This window comes from Pelecanus crispus, chromosome 3 (assembly GCF_030463565.1).
Source record: "Pelecanus crispus isolate bPelCri1 chromosome 3, bPelCri1.pri, whole genome shotgun sequence".
Classification (NCBI taxonomy): Eukaryota; Metazoa; Chordata; class Aves; order Pelecaniformes; family Pelecanidae; genus Pelecanus; species Pelecanus crispus.
The window spans coordinates 1,604,178-1,623,273 of NC_134645.1; the positions used below are offsets into that span (position 1 = coordinate 1,604,178).

At 43.5% G+C, this 19,096-nt stretch overlaps 1 protein-coding gene across 1 annotated transcript; it reads right to left on the reverse strand.

The window, feature by feature from the left end:
• Positions 1-945: 945 nt before the first annotated feature.
• On the reverse strand, positions 946-19,053 carry BUB1 (BUB1 mitotic checkpoint serine/threonine kinase). The gene is given in 25 exon segments (XM_075706760.1): positions 946-1,141; positions 1,585-1,691; positions 1,940-2,117; positions 2,212-2,369; positions 2,579-2,740; positions 4,105-4,220; positions 4,870-5,010; positions 5,533-5,756; positions 6,286-6,364; positions 6,930-7,110; positions 7,786-7,867; positions 8,271-8,361; positions 9,033-9,128; positions 10,816-10,953; positions 11,486-11,538; positions 12,423-12,613; positions 13,109-13,269; positions 14,685-14,875; positions 14,981-15,033; positions 16,462-16,568; positions 16,831-16,871; positions 17,870-18,066; positions 18,436-18,581; positions 18,584-18,717; positions 19,037-19,053. Coding segments are annotated over 25 exon segments (3,240 nt in total).
• Positions 19,054-19,096: the final 43 nt, after the last annotated feature.

Here is a 19,096-nt window from a genome sequence, read left to right on the forward strand (position 1 = left end):
CTAATAATTGTTGTGGCTGGTCAGAAGTGAATGTAGCAAAAGGGCAAGTGTGATTTCAGTCCTAGCTGATCTAAATCTAACCTGTGAACCTCGGCTTCTTTCAGCCTAGAAGCTCCGGAGAGAAAGGGTAGAGCAGGAAGGCCGTGAAGGTAGGAGCCCCGAACCTCAAAGAATTGCAATACCAGCACTCGGAGCGTTGTTGCTCGTCTGCGCATTTGTCTTGTCACCGACTCAAAACAGCGTTTCCTCCTATTCATTAATTATCTGCCGTGGCTTTTTTGGGAGAAGAGACCTACAGAAAACTTGTCCTCCTTACACCTACCGCCGATGGGTTTTTTCCCTGGTCAGGCGTAGAAAGCTCCATGAGTTCACGCTCTCGCAGCCCATGTCACGTGCTATTTCACTCCCAATTGCTGTCTTCGCTGCTCTTGGAAGAGATGCCGGAGTCTTCCACGACAGTAGGGTCTCAGTCTGGAATTACCTTCCCGTTTCCAACAACTCGCTCCTCCCCAAAGGCTCTGTTCACCGTTTCTTCATATTGGGAGTCCGAACTCAGCACTGACCTTGCTTTCAGGTCAGAGCAGCTGACTTCCCAAGGTCCTTTCAACAGAGAACGATTCAATGGGCTTTATAAAAAAAATCCCAGGGGAACTTGAAAGCAATTACTTCATCCGTACGCTACTTTTCACCAGCTTTTTTCCCCCTCTTAGAAATACACAATATTATGACAACTGTCCACAGTCTCCAGCATGCCCATGCCTCCCAAACTGAACAAGTTAAATGAACAAGTCATTTTAGCGTAATTTTTTTCCACAAAAGCATAGAAAGATGCAAGTTATCATTCTTGAAGTTAACCCGAAGAACATTTATTTTTAAAACAAGTTAGTACAAAAAGATTTCACATCAATAAAACGCCAGTCCTCGGTAACTGTGCAAACTAAACGCTTATTTTCGTGACCGCTTGTGTTCTATAAGCAACACAACAAGTCTGTTCCGAAGGAACTTTATTTCCTTTGCATACGACTTGCAAAATAAGTCCTTCAGCCTTTTGCGCAAAACTCCTAGAGAAGGCAGGCTGTGGCAACTGGGGATGTTTAGCATGCTCTCGAAGAACTCTTTCCACAGGTCAGCGTTGGGAAGCCTGCAAAGGAACAAGAATGCATCAGAAAACATTTCTAAATTCAAGCTGTTAAAATACTATTTCCCCTATTTGCCCTGCTCCCTCCCCAGTTAGAGGCTGGAGCAACAGCAGAAATCGCCGTAACACAACGCAGCTTCCGTTGTGGCACGCTGCTGAGCGAACCAGTGGGATTTTTCCTCGTTAGTTGTTGTTTCCTCCTTCCAGGCAGTAAGTAGCCGAGGATGCCGTGCAATTCGCCTCGTGCGCTGCTGAAACGCTTCCTGTGCTTAAGTCGGTGGATTCCGTGAAGCAGTTCCCACACACTGAACCAAGTTTTTAGGGCATCAAGAAGCGCATGCAAGCAACGCTGAAAGCTGTGACAGAAACTAACCTCAAACAGACCCGGTACTAATGACGCATCTTTCTAGACAAGGGAAGGTTTTGAAAAGATTTTTGACACCAACCTTCTGAAGGCTCCCTCAGGCTTCCAGGTACCGTTTTCATTCTTCACTTGCATGTAGGTACCAAAGAGCATGCAGTAGACCGTTGCTGCAATGCCAAAGTAGTCTGTCTAAAAAAAAAAAGTATAAACAAGTTTCATACTAAAAGTGTATCGAGACCACTAAAAATTAGCTGAAAAACACTCTGCGGAGCCAGCGGGGCGAGCTCTGTAATAAGAGGGTTCAGGACTGCGTTTTTAAAGCAACAAGCTGAAGCTACAACTCTAGTGCAAAAGTCTGACGTTTCTGTGCTCCGTTTATTCACGCCAGATGTATGCAGTAAGCTCCAAACGTTCAGGCTATCTATGCAATCTCATACCTGGTAGTTCCACGGTTTCTGCGTCAGCATTTCAATACACTGAAATCCAGACGTTTCACATTTTGCAGTAAATGCCGTTCCTTCAGGAAAGAGTTTCATGTCTATACTCTGGCCCAAGTCGATGAGCGTCAAGCCGTGAGAGAGACCATCTATGTCACACGTATCATTGTCCAGAAACCTTCAACCGTGACGACAAAAAGCGATCAACGTAAGTATCAAGGCTACGGTATCACGATATGCTGGCATCTCAGGCAGCAAAGGGCAATACTTGCCTTTCTCCAAGTATGAAATTGTCAGGTTTAATGTCACCATGAATGATTTTGCAGCTGTGGAGCTCTTCCACCATATAAAGAATTTTTACAGCAAAGTAGATGACAAGTGCTTGAGGCATCACCTTTTCAGGAAGTTTTTTGTAAATGTTTATGGCATTCTGTAAACAAAAAGACAGCAAAGAACCATCAGCTACACAGAAAAAACTTGATATGGATTACAGGTCCACATAATGCATATATGTAATAAAGAGTATGTTCACAATGAAGGTCCATGAAGCGGAGAGTAGAGGAGACATCTGATTATTGTAAAATAATAGCACTCCAGAAAGAACATAGGTGTTCCAGAGCATAAGCCAATTACACTTACTAGCAACGTTCCATAGTTGTAGAGCTCACCAACCAAAATGCTTCCATTTTGGAAGAAATGAGCAGAATAAAAGTGGATGTAGAGATGGCGTATGCTTGGATCGAGCCTTTCTACCAGTTGTGTTGCTATGTAGAACTCCCAAGGGTTGGCAGGCTTCTGGACCTGTAATCAAAAAGTTGATTTACTAGGAAAATCTATTAGCATTAACACAGAAGGTTCTTCTCAGGTTGGGGTTTTTTTTTTGTTTGTTTTTTAAATGCCAGACTAGGCATTTTTCCTCTTGACTGAATAAAATACTTATATCTACAGTAATTAACCTCAGGTCAACACACTCAATGATTAATCCTCCTGAATCAAGACTTCAATTACACACCACAATTTCATTCTGGCATATACACTCTTTTGTGTTATTTAAAGTGTCAGTCTTTCTGCTGCATTGATGTCTCTGCTGGCCACAGACGTTTTGTGTAAGAGAGAAGGCTTTTGAAGTCAAAACAGGAAAACCCTTCCAATTCCTTCCTCTACTATTTCCCCTGCTGCACTGAACACCTGATCCTCAAAAAAAACCCCTTAAGTCACCTTTACGCACTAGAGAGCTCTCCGTTAAGGTGTTACGCTAAAAAGATTTTTGCTGAAAGATTAAGTGTTGCAGAAGAGATCTACAAAAAGATTCCAAAAGTAGGAAAAAAAGATGCGGAGAGGCTAAGGGTGTGTGTGCGTGTGCCAATTCAATCACGTAACCACGTTTCAGCCAGACTGCAGTAACTGTACACGTGCCCCCTCAGCCAGCAGCCGATGCAGGGATGCGTGACCTCGTACAACCCTCCTGGGCTAAGCTGACCTCGCCGTTGCACAGACTTTCCTTTTGGCAGCAGTTCCGATGTAAACACATGCTATCATCTGTTGCTCATTCCTGTCCTGAAGCAGCCTGGAAGAAGGCAGGGCAGAGCAGGGAGGGGACTGCTCAATCTACAGTTGCCATCAAGACAAGTGTGTTTATTAATAAAACTGTACCGGAGAGTACTGTACCCGGTGAAGTCTACTTAACAGCCAGCTGCCACCAAACAGGCTGGCCGCACAAAGTGCAAAAATGCTTGTGGAAAGCTAGCGGGCATGTATCTGGAACAAAGAGTGGCCCTTTCCGTGTGACCTCGTAGCAAGAGCCATTTTATCATCAACCCACACACATTTTCATTTGCTGTGGACTAAGAGCGCTTGCACAAGTAGCCGCCTTTGTTCAGCTGAGAAAGATAGCCTGGATGTAATCCTTATTCCTTAGGATACTTGTGACTACTTTATAAAGAAAAGATGAAGAGGCAAGTCGAGTCAAGAGGATAAATAACTTCCCACGTAGAATGAATCAGATATCACAGCATTCAGTCTGAACAAGGCTTTGAGGGTAGACCAATATGCTTTACTTCATATTTATGAATAAGAAAACTCAGCAGAATCCACCCAGGGTAGGTGTCATTACTACAAGACTCCAGAATTTGCCAGCAGAGCTATTCTGAATCGCCACTACTTACCTTGAATATTACTTTCTCGTTGTTCCTTGGGTTACTTGCATCCAGAACGGAAGCCTGATAGACTTGAGCAAAAGCGCCCTCTCCAACCAAGCAGTCCACATGGAATGAGCTGGAACCTTGAAGGGATTAACAACATTACTTCCTGCTTACAAACTTCACAGAAGAGACATTACCACTTGGAGAAGGAGGGGGGGGAAAAAAAAGGGGGGGGGGGGGGGGGGAACCCACCCCAAAAAGCACCAGCCATATACAAGTTATTGCTAGTCTTTCTCTACAGGTCTCTTCTTGCTAGCCAGCCTTTCCGCTGTACCCACTCTTGAGAACAAGAGCGCTGCGAAGTGCCACATACTAAAAATCAGTGTTTCTATTTTAGTCCGACTCCCTGGAAGTAATCAAATTCCAAAGTGCATTCCTTAAAAAGTAAACACTAATGTTTAAGTCACACAAGTATGTTGCAATTACTGTCATACAGATTTTGTTGACACAGGACTGCTGCCGTTCTATACAAAGTTTGAGAGTTGTGTCACAGATTACTAGGAAAAGAAAACTAGGAAAATTTCCTACTCAGAATGCCTAATCAAAAATGCTTACGCTACAACAAAAGACAAACAAAAAAAACCCAGGTCTAATTTCACATCTGACGTTTAGATAATCTGGAAACTATCTGGATATACGTGCAAGAAAACTGAATTAGAAAAATACTTCAGAGGTTCCCAGAAAAACTTCAAGATATGCTTTAAAGTGAAAGTTTGAAGTAGCTCTTACCCAGTGGGAGTTCAGCCTTCAGTTTGATGGACGGAAGAGTAGATTTCCATTCAAAGTAGTTGGCGTAGGTGTGGAGTGGTTTAGGAAGCTCTGATAAGAATTTGCAAATCAATTCCGTATCCCAAGGATTCTCAACAAGGACTTCATGGAAAGAAGAAAAATATTTAAGCTATAAGAAAAGTGTCATTTCAAAGAGGTAACACAAGCTTATACTTGAATGAGTATCACTGATTTAAAAACAAAAACAAAACCAAACAAAAAACAACCAAACCAAAAAAATATCCCCACAAAAATCAAAGAGGGCAAAGTTAAGTATTCCTCAATTTTGACAATCCAGCTTTTATACCTCTGTCTTCCCTGTTAAAGTTGCCCAGAAAGACAGATGTTTCCGAAACGATGTTTAATTTCCAGCAACGAACCCTTAGGCACTCCTGAGTACTCCTGTGTTTCAGAATATCTTTGGCATCGTGTAATACAGGTACAACCCCCGCTTGTCCTTCCTTACATCACTCATACATACACAGCAATCTCCTCGCAGGAGCCACAAGAGAGTTTGCTCACTGCAGTGACCACCTTCATGTTGGAACAAAGCACTGCTGCAAGAACAGGACACTGCTCTAATCTTGGACTTGATGGAAGAAAACTGTAGGCAATGCTCTGTACCTGCAGCTCTACCACTCCGGGCTGTCCTGTCCTGCCCAGTTCCAGACAGCTTTTCATGGGAAATTTTGTCTGCCCCAGCAGACGAGGAATATTCAGCTCTGCTCGTGGCAGTCTGCTCATATAATCTTTGAGAAGCAGCCGTAGCAATTCCTTGAATTCCATTTCCTTGTTTCAAGACATTTCCTTGAAGCTCTCCTTGTTCTGCAATGTGTTCAAGAGCAGGGCTACATATTTAAAACAAAATATTATTAATTGACAGTACTGCCACGGTATTTTTGTATCTTCAGTAAGCAAAAACGTGTCAAGTGTCCACGCTTGCAACTTTGGCCATAACCAACATTAAGATCAATAAAATGGAATTTTCTTAAGAAAATAAGATCTGGTCATGTCGTGCTAGCCATAGTCTAATAACTTTCAAGTTCATTGGCCAGCAAGTTCAGCCAATATTGAACAGAAAGCAGCAGGTTTACACACACAGCCATTAAAACTTTCTGGACAGTTAACTTTTAATTTAAACGTGTCAGGAAACTTAAATCATAGGAGCATTTTCAGGGGCATAATCACTATATCCAGGTTCACGTAACTCTGCAAAGCGGCGAGACGTATGCTAAGCAGAGTCAGTCTGACACAAATACGTCAGCTCTAGATTACTCAGAAAACTTTAATCAAGAGCAGCATAGCAGACCTGCCTGCTCTGGCATAGATTTGCCTAGCACTCTCAAGCCTTGAAAATCTCAGCAAGTCATGACATACCTTAGCTTCTTAGTTTTTGTCTGCTTGTGCAGTTCTTCGGAAAACTCCAAATCCATTTGCGGCAAGTCATCCCCACAGGCTGAACAAAGGGAGTAGCAACAATAACAAATGTTTATTTTCCCAAAGGCAAGCACATTTAGAGTATTCTTACCAAGACAAGAAGTCACACTGCAGCTGTGAAAGTTGCTAAGGTATCACAAGAGCTAGAACCGAACAAGCCTATTTTAAAAATATATAAGGAAAGACAACGGCTTGATTTCTTTAGGGAGCATATTCCAAGACTAAAGAGGAGCAGACAAGCATGAAGGTGTCCCCAGAAGGTGGTGCTGGGACTTCAGTCAATTTTTTTTGACTATTTACAACCCCTTGGAACAGCTCAGAACAGCAGTTCTATAGCACAGTCAAAGTCTCTTGTCCCTCGCCACCTCCTCTTATTCCCCCAATTAAAAATTCTTGGAAAGCTTATGTGCTGGCCAGCCCATGCTCCCAGCTGCTGTTCTGCAAAGATTTGCATTCAGAAGTGGCAGCGCTGGGAGCCATACCTATACACTATTTGGCAAGGCCCGGGAGGTAACCAGGGCACAGAAACAGAGTTACGTAGTACTGAATTAGATGCTCTCAACCCGAAGTATTAATTACTTTACCTTTGTGCTCCAAAGCTTGTCGCGAATGTGCCGACAGGTAATTAAACGGTGTTGATACAAGCTGGGCAGCTCGTGCAAAGTCTCTTGTGTTGTTTGGACTGGGAGCTAACGTTTTATTACTACTTGGTACATTCCACACCGTATAATCATCCCTCAAGAACTCCGCTGTCCCTGTTTCTTCCTAGACAGGAAAAAATATTTAAAGATTTAAAACTAAGCCATCAAAACTATCCTGCCAGAGCTGCACCGTAACCTACTAGCAGCCTCTGCAGTCAGTTTCAATAATGTTGAGTCTGCCTGTGTCAACTCACAATATTAGAAAAACAAAGGAATGCCAATATAAGCTAAATCACAGGCTTACATAGTTTTGTATCGGACCTGAACGTTGGCAATAATCAATACCACAGCAAAATGCTAGGCAACAAAAAATTGCCCTAAGAGTCAGAAAAAGCCTCTCTCGTTACTTAGTGATCGCTTATGTCCAAGCAGCCTGAAGTTTTATGCATCTCCTTGGCTACGAAAACTGTTAGATGGTTATTACGGCACTGTCTCTTGCTCCCTGTCCTTCCTCCCCCAAACAGATGCCAAATCTACACATCGACTGCAGTCGGATTTGTTCTAGAGATGGACGTCTCCGCTGTCAAGCTCCTAGAAGTTCTGCAAAAATTAACAACTGAAAAAGTTCATCCCATTGGCAGGAAATGGGAAAGGGTTTCTAGACTTCAGCTAGGTATCATTCATAAGAATGCTGCAGGATTGGGATAGAACAAAGGTAAATACAACCAACCTCCAATATCCCCTATAGCTATGCAACCCACTTTCAAGGCTAATTCTTGCAATAAGACCAAGCACTCACTTCTGTACCCGCTGCACAGTCAGTCAAGGGACGTTCTCCAATAGTTCTGGGCTCTTCTGGCTTGTTTTTATGTTGTGGGATCCTGACGAAACAGGTAGTTTAGAATAGCTTTTCCCCTCCAAACTTTCCCAGGCAGACTGATCATAACAACAACTTGTTGTTCTTAATGTTTTTTTAATTATTTTTTTTTAACGAATCCCATTTGCAGATACCGAGAGAAGTTGCAGTAGCTCAAAGAAACAAGCTATCCACAGTTATCCAGAAAATTAAGCATCTCAAGCATGCTGTCCAAACAGGAAAGTTGCGCAATTCCACAGAGAAGCAGCTACAGCTTTCTCATGCCACTTCCACACAGCTGCTAGTAATTGTACGCAAGCCAATCCCGGTACTGCAAATACAGTCACAGCAAAATGATATGGAATAGAATCAATCCTATAGGTAATTCTTAACAAACTGAACTCGGCTGTTTCTTTTTCCCTCCTTACCCGCTGTTCTCTTTTTCATTCTCATCTTCAAAGATAGAAAATGCAGGCGCGACAGGGGCAACAACATTAGCTCTCAGACTTCCATCAGGCTCTTAAAAACAAAAGATAACTAATATTATCTTCACTCAACAAAGACTATACAGTCACATTTTCACCCCTAACCAGGCAACCAATGGTCATGGCTACATCCAGCTGGACCAGGAGCATCCTCAGAATTGCCACTCAATTCATCTCCCCTTATAAGCTCCTGGCAACGGGGAAGATTTTTCCATCTCAAAACCAAGACTGGCCAGGAGTACAGAAGCCTTCTTGGCTGCATCTGACCAGTTCTGAAATATCTCTGTGCTCACTCTTGTAAGCCACTGCTACCGCCTGGTTTTCAGACAATTTTAACTGTTATGGTAAGATGGCAATTCAGATACTAACACCCAGCCTGCAAAACGTTTTAGAAGCAGCTTTACTCATATGAAGTACCACCTGTGCCCTTTTCAAAGTTTAAATACCAGAGAAGTCTCTACAGAGAAGCCACGTGTTTAATACACACATTAACAGGCTTGCTAACAGTAAAGTGCTTCTGCTGTTCTCAGACTGTGCGCCAAAATTTAGAACCTGTCAGCAAACTAAATTCATTATCAGGAAAGAAGTGGTTTCTTCACTCCACACCTAATCAAACAACTACTTATTTCAAAATTAAGAGGACTGGTGGGAGGGGTAAACAGGAAATAGAGTGAAATATCATGAACTGAAATAAGTAATATGTACCACTTTTTCTGCAAAAGACTTCAAATTGCTCCTCACTTTCTTCAAGGGGAGATGGTTCAGGCAAGATGGGTGTTTGAAACATATCCATAAGAAATCCTAAAAAAAGAAATAAAACCCACAAGAATATAAGTTTTCAGAGGTTCTTCCATTGTGTAGTAGTCAAGTCAAATGCCAATAAATCATTATCCTGTGTCAAATGCCAATAACCAATTATTCCTCCATATCACCTTTAAACACTCCAGACAACTGAACAAATACAGGAAGATCCAGCCTGGCCAACACATACTTGCTGGCGCCATGGCCTTTTTTTTTTCCGCCCCCCCCTCTCCAAGATGAGATTTCAAGTTCTCCTAAAGGAGCAAATTCTCCTTTATCTCCTTAGATATTTGGAAGACTAATGATATCATGAGCTTTTTTTTTTTAATTATTTTTACAGATAATGTATTCAGCTGCAGCAGTTTGCTACAGGTTTGCAGTTAGCAGGTTTACTATCAAAACAGGAGAACACAGCAGAAGAGTACAAAAGGGATAAAAGAGTATCAGGATATCATTACTCCACATCTGACCTCAGAAATACAATTGCAGTTTTCCTTTTAAGATTTGAAAAAGCAATGTTTAGAATTGACAGCGTCCGTTAAATAATCTGACCTTTTCATAGAACAGAATCATAGAATGATTTAGGTTGGAAAAGGCCTTTAAGATCATCCAGCCCAACCATTAACCCAACACTACCAAGTCCACCACTAAACCACTTAAGGGGAGAGGAATAATTTCATGTTTCCTGGCTTGGTGGCCAGATTATTCTTTAATGAAAGTAAAAACTAGGAATCATTAAGGTTGGAAAGGCCCTCCAAGACCATCAGTCCAACCGTCACCCCAACACCCCCATGCCCACTAAACCATGTCCCAAAGTGCCACGTCTGCCCGTTTTTTGAACACTTCCAGGGATGGGGACTCCCCCACCTCTCTGGGCAGCCTGTTCCAATGCTTGACTACCCTTTCCGTGACGAAATTTTTCCTAATATCCAATCTAAACCTCCCCTGGCGCAGCTTGAGCCCATTTCCTCTTGTCCTATTGCTTGTTACTTGGGAGAAGAGACCAACACCCACCTCACTACAACCTCCTTTCAGGTAGTTGTAGAGAGCGATCAGGTCTCCCCTCAGCCTCCTCTTCACCAGACTAAACAACCCCAGTTTCCTCAGGTGCTCCTCCTAAGACTTGTTCTCTAGACCCTTCACCAGCTTTGTTGCCCTTCTTTGGACACGCTCCAGCACCTCAATGTCCTTCTTGTACTGAGTGGCCCAAAACTGGACACAGTATTCCAGGTGCGGCCTTACCAGTGCCATAAAAGTCACCCTTGTTTCAGCTTTGGGAGAAGCTCAACGTCAACCAGAGTTGAATTGTTAACTTCCTAACATCCTTCCACATTAGTCTGTTGTAAGTCATCATCTCAGAAACAGGAGTCCCTGCCAGTATTGACAAGAGCAGCTCAGAGAACGTGCTGCCCAAAGCAGCCTGCCAGATGTACCACCAGTGGCTTATCCAGCAGTTTACAGGATGCGGCTGCTGGGACGTTATTAAAGCATCTATTTCTGGTCAAAAGCTTTGGATCATCCAGACAATTGCAAAAGAAGAGTACCAATTTAATTTTACTTTCCTCTTTGACTGAATGGTACACACGCCCATCTCTAGATAGCCTCCTTGTATATTTGGCTCCACTAAAATTACCAGGCAAGATCCCATTAACTCCAGTGAAACGAGCATGTTATTCCGGACGCTTACCCAACGCTTCCTTTGTATGAACTGTAGGTGAAGGCTGCACTTTGAACGGTGTTGCCTGCATTGCTCCTCCCAGCGAGGTGTTTGGGGTAGCTTGAGAAGCATTGCCAGAAGCAAAGGAAGAATTTCCAACTCTAGATGCTAGAAACAAGAACAGCGAAATCATTTTTGACATAGCCTAGGATTGTTTATTAACATTTGAGTAGCTAGCAAAACGTTAGTAAGAGAAGTAAACAAGATGAGTAGTGGAATGACAGCCCAGAATTTTGGGAAAGCAGATTTTGGCTTGTTCAGAGATCTGCTTGGCACATTCCCAAGGGAGACTGCCCTGAAGGGCAAGAGGGACCTTGCGCAGCTGGGTGGCCTCTGCGGTCTCTGTCTTCAATTCACACAAATGATCCATTCTGACACAGAAAGTCAAGCAGGCAGGAAGCCAACAAGGACAAACAGCAAACTCCCGACTGAGCTCAAACAAAAAGGAACTGCACAGAAGTTGGAAACAGGGACTGGCTATGTGGAAGGGATACAGAGACGTTGCCCAAACATGCAGGGGTGGAGTTAGGAAAGTCAAAAAGCTTAGCTAGCGTTGGAACTAGTAGCCACATGCTATTGATTGCCAGCCAGTAACAGTCATACCAATAGCATCAGTCTTTATCAAAATTTGGCTTATTACCTTCTTTCACATCCACAGAAGTAGTTAGTCCAGTGCATCTCTTGTTAGGGTGCCTTCAAAGGAAAGATTAAGAACATGAGCTTGAAATAAAAGCTATTATTTAAACTCCAGCTTCAGTTCAGGGCTTAGCAGTACTGCACTCTAAGCAGTTAAGGAGGCCTTTCCCAGTCTAAAACAAAGGAAGCATCCCAGACAGCCAGCAACTAGCGATCCTATTTTTATAGGCTTCGTATATTTATATTTTAAATGACTCTTTGTGGTCACACAAATGAAGCGAGAGATCCTTTTGTATATTGTCAGAGGCTGCCCCCAGAAAGTTTCTCATACAGTTGTTATAGGTATAAAACCCAAAAGGCAGAGTCCTTTAAAAAGGTTAATAATGCTGGCATTAAATACTCTTCTTGGATAGTTTGCCTCCATGTAACTCCGTAATAGGTGTGAACGACAACTGGTTCCATTTCCTCTTGTTGGCCAAGCCTACACAGCCATGCTTGCTTTGCCACCCTAGGTTTCTCCCCCTGCCCCCCCATTTTTTTGCTGTATTAGCCAAGTCACACAAACAAGAGTGCAGAAGATAAATACAAGCTTTCCCCCCCCAGAGACCTTTGTGGCCAAGATGTAACATATGGGATCTGCATGAAGTAAGCATATCCTGTCATTTATTTCAGGCATGCCACGGACAGCAATGCTGAATAATTACTTCAGTTACACACTGAATTTCCTCTTAGTTATCACCACGAAAACACAGCGTTAAAGGAATTAAAAACTAAAATGAGGACTGAAAGTTATACAACTTTGACATTGGTTTCCACAGGCTACTTCAGATTTTTTTTTCCAGAAGAGGAAGACTTTTTTTTTTTTAATTAATTCTCAGCTGCAGTGTAAACACGGAAGACTGCACAATTTGCAGAGTAAGAATTAGCCTGTTTATACGTACTGTTCTCCAGTGCTCCAATTAAGAGCCGAGTCAGGACGTGTCCGTTCCTGAGCTGAAACATTATTGAATGGAGGGTGTAACAAGCTCTTCTGGAGTTCTCCAAGTTCTAGCTGAGTTTTGACTGCATCCTTCTTAAATGTTACTTCCCACAGGGAGGTTGATGTCATCCGGTGGCCAACGGATTTCACTGACTGCAGCGTAAGAGCAGTGGATGATAAAGTACTTGATGGAGGCTGGTCTGGCACCAGACCTCGGGTGTTTTCCAGGTCTGAATTTGGACAAGATTCCATCCAGTTCTGCTGTGGAGCTGCACTGGGTGTCACATGTGGATGCACCTTTACAGATGAGAAATGTTCTTTTACATTCAGAAACCCACACACAAGTATAGCTATTGCCATTTTCCCTTTTATTTCTGCATAACTAGAACAGTTTTTCATGCATAAGAGAACTTTCATATGCAACTAAAACTCAATTGCAGAGAAGCAAAAACAAACTTTTGGGTTTAACAATTAAAATATATTTCATCAAACGTTTAAAGTTATGCCAGGTATCCATACTAATCGAGTATCGCAGCCTTGACTTCCAGGTTTGGTTAGCAAACTATTCTGGTTACCGTCTAAAGCATGGTTAAATTTTACGAGATAAGTTCATGAAGACTGCTCCTACTGATCACAGTACATACTTACCACTGTTTTATTTGGTCCAGCTGACGTTGTAGATGCTGGTTCCAGGCTAGTTTCCTCCAAGCTTTTGGTGAGCTGGGTGAGTTGTTCCAGCTTCTGCTGCAGGGCTTGCAGTTCAAGGACAGCTGACTCTTTCTTCCTTATGGAGTCTCTCTCTTCTTCTTCTAAGGATAAAACAACGACATTAAGTGAAACAGTTAATCAGCATCCAAATGAGTTGCTCAACACAGACGTTACAAGCTGCTTGAATTTAAAATTTAGATATAGATAGTCTGTGTAGCTGCAGGACAACATTCAGCTCTGGAGGCATAAGTTTGGGAGAAGCAGATGACGCAGTGTCTAACTTCTCAGGTCTGATCCCTCAAGGGAGGGCTACGCAACACTCTCAGCACTGGCCTGAGTGGCAACCAGTGGCAGCCCTAATAATGCTTTTTAGCAGAGGTCACAGGCTAGCCTACCTCCCGCCTGGTGTGCACCGGTGGTGCCAGGCTCAGCGCTACTGCACGCAGGCGAGCGGCACCCAGCTGCAGCACAAAAGGAAACCAACTCTGAAAGATTCTACCAACATGACCCTTTGGTAAAATTTGGGTGGGGATGGAACCTGCTGTCCCCAAAGAGAGAGCTGCCCCTGCTGGGAACAATCATATATTACTACTGGATTTAAGAACAAAAAAATCCAGATTCAAACACTTTTAAAAATACATCAGCATCTTCCCTCCCACTGAATCTCTCCCTATTCCACTGACTACAGTTTATCCATTTCTTCCTTTACCAAATGAGATAATTACTACTTTTGTCCAGCAACATCCTCCAGCAACATTTTTTTCCCCCTCCTATAAATGGTCAGATACACAACTAACTTCCAAGCAGCTGCTCTTTATTTGCCCTCAGTTTTGGTTTTGCTTCTCTAAGACCCAATTTGTCGACTTGAAAGCCCACCTACTTTTTCTCCAAGATGTCATCATTCGGCAAACAAAGGTATTACCTCCAATTAGAAACTTTGCCTTGAGACCACCCCAGCTACAAGTGTGCCATTGCTGACGATACAACGGGCATCCCACAGCTACATTTGCCAAGAAGGCCAAGTGAAAACAGTGCCACTCTTCCCTGCAGCATGCCTTTGATTGACTTGGGCCAAGGACAAAGTGTGGCATCACACATACCATATGACAGTTTAAAGCATACTCCGGGCTCTCTCAGATTACAGCCTACTGATAGGAACTAAGGTACTCTCAATCTTGAATTACAGGCAGCAGGGAGCCACAGCTAGAGCTCACATCAGGGTAACCAGTACCGCTAAGAGCTGCTCACACTTTCCTCCTATTTCCTCAGAAGAAACACCACTCTCTATGAAAATCTAGGTTTTAAAAGACAAACCCAAGGGACAAGCTTAAACAGTAAATATCGATGTCAGTCATTTGGCTTGTTACCCGATGCCTCCAAGCTCGCCCAACCCTGGGCCTTGAGAAAGTTTTCAGGATTCACTAGGGAGGTTGAAAAGAAATGAATGCAGCCAAGTACTAGTTTTCCAACAATATGAGAATGTTTCTGAAATAGCTAGATGGAAAGAGAAGAATACCCCATTCTTGCTGTCTTCTGAGGCGCTCATATTTCTTGAAGTATCTCTTGGCTCTTAGCTCCTCAAATGAAAGTTCAGAGCCTTCACACATGAGCAGGTTTTTATCGTACATTGCAACCTGCTCACATTCAACAACGGTAGATGACGACTTAGGAAGAACTTCAGATTTGGAGATGTACGTAACGTACTTTCTGTGAGGAAAAATAAGAAAAAGCTCTATTCAAGTTCATTGGATTTATTCTGGGAGCACATTAATTTTCCCCACAGTGTGACTTTAGAAAAACCCAAACACTTACACTTCTTCTTTTCCACCGGAAGAACAGGACTGAGTACCAGCAGAATCAGGACCCTAAAGCAGGGCAGGTGAAATAAAAAATAATAATAATAAAAAAAGAAATAATTCCCATATTGTAGTTAACCATCCATTTTGACGAGACCAGCAACCATGAAGCCCCTAATGTTTCATTCTGATTGAAGAGATGACAATTCACACCACGAGCATGGCAAGAACAGATGAGAAAGAGAGCTCTGTGCGTCATTAGAGCCTGAGGAAGTCCATCCCGAAGAATTAGCCATATAACAGTTTGCTGTAATCTCTCAGAGCTTTTGGAAGACAAACAAGATCCCAGAGAACTAAGAGAGACAGACATAGTTCTGGAAACTGCAGTCCAGAAGGGCACTTGAACTAACCGAACGGGTAGTTTCTATTCCAAAAAACAGGAACGTAAGCTATAGAAGGCTTGGGTTTGTTAAGAACAGACTGGGTAGCCTCATCCAACTTCTTTCTTTGACAAACTATCCAACCTGAGGGCTAAGGAACAGGCAGCAGACATAGCAAGTTTTAAGCTCTACTCCATCATGCAAGATCTCTTTCAGTATTTGCAGGCAATACCAACCTGAAAGAGTCACGAGCACTTTAGAAAACAGGACCAAGTTGAAAAGGTTACACTGGTTTCCTACCCACAGTCTTTCAGTCTTTAATTTCAGCCCCCGTTCACCTTTCATCTGACTGTGCCAGAAAGGCTGTGAAGAATTGTGACTAGCTTTGCCAAACCTCAGAAGAACGAGAGTGCTGCATTCTGGTACTCAGCTGAGTTACAAGGAGTACGGTTTCTTCTTTTGTTGTTTTATTGTGGGGAAGGGCGTGAGGGATGATGACTAGAGGGTGACAGGATTTAGACTGTAAAGTTAACTCAAGATCTCCACGACGTATGAACAGAACCTCAGCTGGAACTTGTCAGAGACTGACCTGGCAAGCTACAGAGGGACTTGTGAACTGCAATAAAGGCATGTCCTAGTCATTTCCCAGCTCAGCAGACTGACTTCTACAGGAAGCCACCATCCCACTGAGGACCAGCCCAGAAACTTCTCTTCTCCCTCTGGCATTGTCTTTTATTCATTCTTAAAGAGCGTATTTAAGAATTAACTTGAATGTCACCAAAATTCAGCATAGGTTATTTCCAAGGAACATGACTGGCACAGAATCTATTGATAATATTATTCCTCCAAAGAATGCTAACCAGCTGGACGGATCACTTTTTGCCTGTGATTCTGGAAATGTATTGAGTGACTAAAAAGTGCTTCCCAACTGAGATATTTCTATGAAATATCTATGCAATGCTTACAGCATAAAAACATCAGTAACATTTTTGAGATACACCAGATACAGTTAGTATTTTTTACCTTTCTTATTCAGTCAAGCTCATCAATCTAAACTTCATGTGAGGGCTCCGCATTTTCCCCACAATGTCTAAGTCACTTATTAATAGTCATTTACCTGATTTTTGTAAGCATGCACTGGGTCATTAAGATTTGAAACACCTTTTCGAGGAGCCATTTGATTTGCAGCATGCGAAGTTTGAAGTGGTTTTATAACAGCAGCACCTGGGACAGATAATATAGATTTGCATTAAGGAGTAGAAATCGCTTTCTCATTTATGAATTTCTATTAGCTTTAAGCACTGGAAAACCAATACCTCGTTTTGAATTCCCCTTAAGAATTTTAAATAAGGCCAGGAAAACAGGAAAAGAAAAAAAGATCAGTTTCTACAGGAAACTTATTTTCTTCAGTGACAAAACTCACTGATCAAGGTAAAAGATTCATCTAATTGAGCTACAGCTCACAGGCAGATATCTTTAGCCTCACCTTGCAAAGGAGGATTCCGAGGATCATAATTCTGCAGCCAGCTAAATTGCAAGAAATGTCAGTTACTATCATTAAGTCACCTGTCCCTCATTCCTCCCCACCCCCCAGGAACCTCTGGTTTCCCTGTACGGTCATCACACCATGAAATGTAACACCAAAAAACCTCAGGTTAGTTACAGGACAATTGTTACTGTATATGGGCGTATCCTGTTAGCTTCACATTCGCAAAAATAAAAAAGCCTGCAATAGGCAGCAGTGTATGGAAATTGGGTTCTTGTTTTATCATCACCAGAGGGAACACATATCATCGTGATAAGCACCAACTCTAGCGCTTCCAACAGCTAAATGCTAAATAACTCCAACAGGCACCCACTCTCAGCTAAGTACTGTGTGATAAGCACAAGAAACCAAATATATATATATATTGGTGTCTGATTTCACTGCAGGTCAGGAATTGATGTCCGATTTCACTGCAGTCCCAGCTACGGCCACAAACAAAATCACAGAGGGCCCAAATCAAGCAGCAGCTGAAGTATGCACTCATCTGGCAGTGTCAATAGAAGCACAGGCAGCTACAGGGTGAGCTACAGCCAATTAATACACTCTGGAAAGCATCCAGATGTCCCTAACTTGAAAAGCTGGGTATCATTAGCATGGCCAACTCGCTTGAGCTTCCAAATAATGAAACTCACACGGAGTATTTCCAAGGTAGACTGCTCAAAGCAGGCCAGGCTGTGCATCTTTAGAGTTTGGATCTATTTAACAGAGACCAGACAGGAAATGAATCAATTAAGGGATTTTCTTTCTGGGCCCTATTTCACTGAAGACACTCTGGTACAGTTTTTCTCAAAACACTCTCCAAAACATCCAACAAGTGTTGAACGGCAAAGAAGTATTGTTAAGCTCATATCTGCCTTTCACAGAAATAATCATTGGTCTCTGTCTGCTACAGCACAGGGTATACACACACAAGGAAAAAAAAAAACCTAGTGGCGTGCTATCTGAATAGCTCAGCAAGTAAAAGATACATCAGGATTACCAATACAGCTGTTGCAAGTTCTCTCGTGGCTGTGCCTGGTTGTGAAGTCCTTTTTGAAGGACAGCTCCTGCACACTGCACATTGCCTTCGTTTAAAAGCTGCTGAGCCCAAGCAACATAGAAGTGAGATGCCTTTGCACCGATTCCCTGTCCGTACAGGTAGTCAAAATACTGGCAAGGAGAAGTGATGAACTCTGCCTGTATAAGATAAAGATGCATAAGCACTTTCAAAACATCCAAGGAAGTTGCAGGCAAAAAAACCCCAATAACAATTTCTTAGTTACCATCATAGGAAAACATTATTTTCTAAAGATAAAACCAGCTGGTAGATAAGATACCCCTCACAAGCCGAACAGCTTAATAACACAGCTTTTAAAAAACACGCTATCCTTCAGCAAGACTGAAAAGCTCTCGGCACTCTGGCAGAGCACAGTACATCCAAATTCCATGCCACATCCCCGAGGGCTCCTTTTCCTCCCACAGCTCTTTGCAGTCACAAAACTACAGAATGGTGGGACAACTTTAATTTTTTGGGATAGCTTCATTCCCAGAAAAGCATATACCTACCAGCTTGACGCAGTAGTTAACAAATCTCGGATCTTGGTGGTACCTCTTGTCACTCAGGAACATCTTCACTAGCTGCTCCAGGAGACTGGGCAAGCAGTTTTGTTTTTCTTGAAGGGGAAGACATCCTTCTATCCACTGCACGTACCTGAAACACATTCAGGGGAGTTAGAAGCCTGCCGCGCACAGCAGCGATGCTAACAGCCGAGCCACGGGCGCGCTGACCTGTCCCACGGCTCCAGCGGGTCAGTCCCTTGGTAGTTCCGTATCTGAGCCTCGAAGCTCCTGCAAGGCAAAGGGCAGGTCAGGCTGGGACAAGGGGAGAGCGCTACAGCCCTGCCCGGGCCAGGGAACCGCTCAGGCCCAGCACAGCCTGGCGAGGGGCTGACCGGCTCCCCTGCCACCGCCCGCCGGCTCCTCAGAGGCCTTAACACCCCCACAGCGCAGGGGGCGAAGGTCGAGGCCTGCACCCCTCCCTGCGCACCCCAGCCCCGCTCCAGCACCCAGCCCTCTGCCCTAGCGCACCCCCCGCACGGCCCCGGCCCCCTCCCCGCTCACAGCGGCCCCCGGAGCCGCCCGGCCCGTGGCGGGGGTCCCCGCTCACCTGACGGCCGCCTCCATGGCCCGCCCAGCTCCAACCGCCGCCGATTCAAATGGGCCGCGC